We start from the raw sequence: 7,217 nt of genomic DNA on the forward strand, positions 1-7,217 counted from the left end.
ATTAACCTTAGATAATAAAAATACAACTGTTTATTATTAGTTAAAGAGTTAGTTCAACCAAAAATGAAAATTATGTCATTAATTACTCACCCTCATGTCATTGCAAACACAAATTTCGGAACACAAATTAAGATATTTTTGATAAAATCCGATGGCTCAGTGAGGCCTCCATTGACAGTAAGGTAATTAACACTTTCAAATGCCCAGAAAGCTACTAAAGACGTATTTAAATCAGTTCATGTGACTACAGTGGTTCAACCCTAATGTTATGAAGCAATGAAAATACTTTTTGTGCACCAAAAAAACCCCAAAATAACGTCTTTCATCTAGTGATGGGTGATTTCAAAACACTGCTTCGTGAAGCTTTACGAATCTTTTGTTTTGAATCAGTGGTTCGGAGAGTGTATCAAACTGCCAAAGTCATGTGATTTCAGTAAACAAGGTTTTGTTATGTCACAAGTGTTTCAAAATGTTTTGAAAATTCAATGGTTCACCACTGGGGGGCGATGATCTCTGTGAACCCATGAATCATAGTCTATAGGTTTTACCTGATCTCTGATCAGTTGTTTACATTTGTAGATGTTTTAATTAGACATTAAAAATAATAATAGTAGTTAATAGTCTCTTATTGGCCTGATTAGCTGAGCCATCCGTAGTTCACAGAGATCATCGCCCCCCCAGTGGTGAACCACTGAAATTTCAAAACGTTTCGAAACACTTATGACATAACGAAACCTCGTTTACTGAAATCAAGTGACTTTGGCCGTTTGATACACGCTCCAAACCACTGATTCGAAACAAAAGCTTCATGAAGCAGTGTTTTGAAATCACCCATCACTAGATATTGTTGAATAAAGTTGTTATTTTGTGGATAAAAAGTATTCTCGTCGCTTCATAACATTAAGGTTGAACCACTGTAGTCACATGAACTGCTTTAATATGTTTTTAGTAGCTTATTTTTGGGCATTCTGGGCACTGAAAGTGTTAATTAACTTTCTGTCAATGCAGGCCTCACTGAGCCGTCGGATTTCATCAAAAATATCTTAATTTGTGTTCTGAAGATGAACAAAGGTCTTACGGGTGTGGAACGACATGAGGGTGAGTAATTAATGACAGAATTTTAATTTTCTTTAGCGAACTAAGCCTTTAATGTTATATTAACAACTTTGATTTTAATAATGTATTAGTAGATGTTGAAATTAACATTAACTAAGATTAATAAGTGCTTTAGAAGTGTTGTTCACTGTTAGTTCATATTAACCTCATTGTAAAGTGTTACCAGCTTCAGTAAGCAGCACGAATGGATCTTTTGACTAGTCGTGTGGGTTGTTGACCTGAAGAGAATCTCTTGTATAAAAATGTTCTGGCTCTTTTCTGCAGGTACATGTTCGTTTCAACAGACCTCTGGGATTCAGTGCGATTCAGGAAACACCTCCACGTGATTCCTAGGCTTTAAAGTTCTGGAAGATCTCGGCCACCTCCAGCCAGCTCCGGAAGCACGCCAGACCCTGGTCTCTGATCTGCTTTCGGCCTTTGTCAGTGATGACCTGACCATTCTCCTTCACGATGACCAGCTTTGGTACGGCTGTGATGTTGTATCTCTTCTTGAGTTCACTGGGGAAACAGCAGAAAACACGTCAGCGTCACAAACACATGCAGACACTTCAGATCCTGGATAGATGAGGTAAAAAGAGAACATATAATTGTTTTTTTGTCTGAAACAGCTTTAAATGTCTATCGTTTTAAATAAAAGGAACCATCACTTTGACCAAACAGAAATTTTCAGACTTAAAAATGATTATTTTAATAAAAACAGCAAAATACAGTACAAAAAACAAAACAAAAAAACAACTAAAAAGAAATCAAGCTATGTTCTCCATTCAAAATAAACAGAATGATATTTAATGTGTTTTATTTATATTGGTCAATATTTCAATACACACCAATAAATAGCAAATGGATAGATGACAGACAAACAGATGGATAGATAGATAGAAAAATTGCTATCTAACTATCTTCTATCCATCTGTCAATCTATCTATCCATCTATCTGTGTATCTATCTATCCGTCTGTCTATCCATCCATCTGTCAAACTGTCAATCAATCTATCCATCTATCTGTGTATCTATCTGTGTATCTATCCATCTGTCTATCCATCTATCCATCTATCCATCTATCTATCTATCTATCTGTCTGTCTATCCATCTATCTATCTATCTATCTGTCAATCTATCCAGCCGTCTATCTATCCATCTGTCAATCTATCTATCCATCTATCTATCTATCCATCTGTCTATCCATCTATCCGTCTGTCTATCAATCTATCTATCCATCCATCCGTCTATCTATCATCTATCCATATATTGATCTATCTGTGTATCTATCCATCTGTCAATCCATCCATCCATCCATCCATCCATCCATCCGTCTGTCTATCCATCTATCCGTCTGTCTATCCATCTATCCGTCTGTCTATCAATCTATCTATCCATCCATCCGTCTATCTATCTGTCCGTCCGTCCGTCCGTCTGTCCGTCTATCTATCTATTCATCTGTCAATCTATCCATCTATCCATCTATCTATCCATCTATCCATCTATCCGTCTATCCGTCTGTCTGTCTGTCTATCTATCTATCTATCTGTCTATCTATCCATCTATCCGTCTATCCGTCTGTCTGTCTGTCTGTCTATCTATCTATCTATCTATCTGTCTATCTATCCATCTATCCGTCTATCCGTCTATCTATCTATCTATCTATCCATCCATCCGTCTATCTATCCATCTGTCAATCTATTGATCTACCTGTATTTCGATCCATCTATCCATCTGTCTGTCTGTCTGTCTGTCTGTCTGTCTGTCTATCTATCTATCTATCTATCTATCTATCTATCTATCTATCTATCTATCTATCTATCTATCTATCTATCTATCTATCTATCTATCTATCTATCTATCTATCTATCCATCTATCCGTCTGTCAATCTATCCATCCATCCATCCATCCATCCATCCATCCATCCATCCATCCATCCATCCATCCATCCATCCATCCATCCGTCCATCTATCCGTCTGTCTATCCATCTATCCGTCTGTCTATCCATCTATCCGTCTGTCTATCAATCAATCAATCAATCAATCAATCAATCAATCAATCAATCAATCAATCAATCAATCAATCAATCAATCTGTCTTTGTATCTATCTATGTATCTATGCATCTATCTATGTATCTATCTATCCATCCATCCATCCATCCGGATATCTATCTATCCGTCTATCTATCCATCCATCTATCCATCCATCCATCCATCCATCCATCCATCCATCCATCCATCCATCCATCTATCCATCCATCTATCCATCCATCTATCCATCTATCTATCTATCCGTCTGTCTATCCATCCATCCGTCTATCTATCCATCCATCCGTCTATCTATCAATCTATCTATCTATCCATCCGTCTATCTATCTATCTATCTATCTATCTATCTATCTATCTATCTATCTATCTTTCCATCTATCCATCCGTCTGTCTATCAATTTATCTATCCATCCATCCGTCTATCTATCTATCCATCTGTCAATCTATCTATCCATCTATCCATCTGTCTATCCATCTGTCAATCTATCTATCCATCCATCCATCCATCCATCCATCCATCCATCCATCCATCCATCCGTCTATCCATCTGTCAATTTATCTATCCATCTATCTGTCTATCCATCTATCAGTCTATCTATCTATCTATCTATCTATCCATCCATCCGTCAATCTATCCATCCATCTATCCATCTATCCGTCTGTCTATCCATCTATCCATCTATTGATCTATCTGTGTATCTATCTATCTATCTGTCTGTCTATCCATGTATCTATCCATCCATCTGTCTATCCATCTATCATCCATCCATCCATACATCCATCCCTCTGTCTTTCCATCCGTCTGTCTATCTATAAAAATACTTTTTCTTTTTTATCAACATCAAGATTCAAGGTTAAAATTTAATGGGGAAAAAATGTCATTTTTATATCAACTTTTTGCCTTCACTAGTTTAAATATTCCCACTGTGTGACCAATAAATAATTAAAAGTACAAGTACTGTACTCTTTCAATTAATATGAAGCAATATAATGTGCATGTAAAATAATCACAGAAGATTTAGCCAAAAGCTGTTTATAAATATCATCTAAAACATGGTCATTTATTAGGATTCCCAAACCTTTTGGTAAAAGAACTAGAAACAATTTTACAGAGAAATGTAGAACATATTTTAGCCTATCTATATTCTATATGCTATAGAAATTTCCAAGACTTTTTAACTTTTGTTATTTCAATGACTTTTCCAGCCTTGAAAATCTGAAAGAAAAAGCCCCCCTGATATTCCCAGATTCCCATGGCCTGATTAGTGAAATAATGGCACACTTAGTTAAACTACAGACTGTCTATTTTTAAACATAATCCTCCAAGTCTGTGTGTGTGTGTGTGTTTGTGTGTTAAACCTCTTATCAGGGACAGTCTGAAAGCTGTAATGAAAGCTTACTGTGGCAGCACAGCTTCATGCACAATAACTCATGCATGGATGTATCGAAATGCAATATCAACTCACTGTTTATATGGATCCGTCCAGGGCAAAGCCAGCCAGTCCCCGTGCATGTCATGATAATACTCCACCATGTCTTCTGTGGATTTATCAGAGGATATGAACACGATTTCAAACTGTGCAGGTGGCTCGGTCTCCTCCACCAGCTCCGTGTAGAAATCACACAGCAGCGGTGTGAAGTCTCGGCAGGGTGGACACCATCCGGCTGAGAAATACAGGCCAACCACTTTATTCCTCAGAGCTTCCTCTGGATCGACCACATCCCCCTCTTTATTCAGGAGCGTTCGGCCTGAAAACACCTCGACCATCGCTGAAGATCTCAGGTGCGCGTCCAGGTAACCTGCGCTCAGGAGTTTTCTATCCACCCGGAGAAGTGCCTAAATTACTGTTAAAGTATTGCTTTGTTTCGTAAAAAGTGTCTTAAGTACGCTTAACATATGGAAAAGCGCCTCTGCTCGATGATCCCGGGCACTCTAGATGTCCTTTGACAGCTTTGGTTAGAGGGAGGCGTGTTTACAAATCGCTTCCTACTATGGTGAGGTGGGCTTATTAATATTAATGAGGTAATGTGACGCTCACTCACTGATTTGCTGAAAGCGGCAGCAGACGCTGGTCAGGTGGCTTGGCTCATGAATACAAATTAAGTAAACACTGAAGCCTCCAGAAAGGTTGCTAAGCAACGTAAACGCTATGTAATTAATATTAATAATGAGATGCTTCGCCGTAGTACGGAAGGCCCAGAGGGACGGCCCTACTTCATTATGATTGACATTTGAGTCAACCAATCAAGATTCTCAGCGCGGTTGCAATTCAGAAATCTTAATTTTATTAATTATTAAACACAAACTAAAGTAAACGTGTTGTTGAGCAGATGCCCGATCAATTATTAGCAATATTCTCAGGTGATATTAATTATTAGTATTAGTCCAAAGGTCTCAATACATTTAAATCGAGTTTGTATTGCAATACAATATTTTGTGTGTAACAATTCAAAAACTTTACATTCACAGACAAATCTTGAGGCTGAAAACCGAACTACTAATATATTTACTTATTTTGAATATTTAATTTTTTTTTCTGGCCAATATTCAGACATGTAGAGGCAGTTAATTTGCATAAAGATTCAGACACACACATTCACATTAACTTTTTTTTAATCTTATAAGGATAGACTTACATAATTATAAAAATTACTTAATGAATTATGTAACAGGTTTTAAAATGTGTTTATACTTAAATGAAAATAAAATGAACTATCTACACGTTAAAAAAAGAGGAAAAAAAAACAGATTCAGTCCAATAGAAGCCATTTACCTATATGTGAAAGAACATGAAATTTGAACTATACATGTATCTGCAACAATCATCAAATTGCACTGCATTTTTGTCGATTCTTTTCTTTTTTGTACAAAGTAATTAAAGAGCAACAGCATCTTAAAGGGACCATACGTTCAATTCTCTCCATGTAGTTTAAAGTGTGCATTTCCTCTAATTCTATATCTACAAGGTTGAATTAGATATGCGATACATGCACACATTAGCCCGCTCTACATATAGATTCGTATTCGATTTCGTCCCGATCACGTAAGGCCTGTTTCTTCGTTAAATATGGCACTCTTCATAGAAACAAATAAATCTGTCCTGTAGCAGAACGGTGGTACTGTGTCAAAAGGATATGATCCCTCAAATGCTGTTTAACACTGGTACCTTGCCTTGGATTGGCACGCCACACACAACACCAGTGCATTTGTTCTTATAGAGCATAGCAGAAAATAAAATACTTAGTTCAACTTTTGTTTTTACTTAGAAATGGATTCAAAACCAGAACAGAAACGTCACAATTAGCAACACAATAAACAGAAACTTTCATTTAGGGAACGAATAGCCGAAATAAAAAGACAGGTACACATGCATCACACTAACATACGAGAACAACTCTACTCATATCATGCAAAAAGAACGGTCTAGTTTTCGTCATTTTTTTCGTTGTAAATTTCCCACGTCGACCTGACATCAAAACACAGTACAATACTACAGTAGGTACATGTAAAAGGCCAATCCCATGAGTATGTCTTTTCTGAGGGTTTCCGTTTGCATACTGACACGTCCGTTGTCCACTTGAATGAGCGCATGTAGCTGCAGTGAGGGTGCGTACGCCTGTACGCTTCTTTATGCTGACCTAGCTCTCGTTTGAGAAGTAAAAGTAGAACAGTCCCAGGACGAAGCTTTACCTCTGCGTTAAGGTCACTACGTTTGATGACCGCCGCTGCTTTTTTTGGTAAGCCGAGCAGGTCGCCTGCATTAAGGTTTCAAGGTCAAAACATGGAGAATCACAAATATCCTTATGAACTTTACTGGCTGAATCTGATTAAAAGCATCAAGAAATGTCTAGGTCACATTTCATCCCAAAATCATATGGAAAAAAGTATAAAGAATATATATACATGCACATATATCCCATTTTTGACATTTTCATGACAATTAACACACACACGTATATATATGTACACATACACATATATACATATACACACACACATATATATATATACACACACACACACACACACATATATATATATAAATATATATGTACACAAATATACATACA

At 36.9% G+C, this 7,217-nt stretch overlaps 1 protein-coding gene across 1 annotated transcript; it reads right to left on the minus strand.

The window, feature by feature from the left end:
* Positions 1-1,025: 1,025 nt before the first annotated feature.
* nxnl2 (nucleoredoxin like 2) lies at positions 1,026-5,068 on the minus strand. The gene is made up of 2 exons (XM_067398973.1): positions 4,613-5,068; positions 1,026-1,614 (listed from the first exon to the last, which is right to left on the minus strand). The coding sequence occupies exons 1-2, from the start codon at positions 4,912-4,914 to the stop codon at positions 1,446-1,448; spliced, it is 471 nt and encodes a 156-aa protein (XP_067255074.1). The 5' UTR covers positions 4,915-5,068; the 3' UTR covers positions 1,026-1,445.
* Positions 5,069-7,217: the final 2,149 nt, after the last annotated feature.

This window comes from Chanodichthys erythropterus, chromosome 10 (assembly GCF_024489055.1).
Source record: "Chanodichthys erythropterus isolate Z2021 chromosome 10, ASM2448905v1, whole genome shotgun sequence".
Classification (NCBI taxonomy): Eukaryota; Metazoa; Chordata; class Actinopteri; order Cypriniformes; family Xenocyprididae; genus Chanodichthys; species Chanodichthys erythropterus.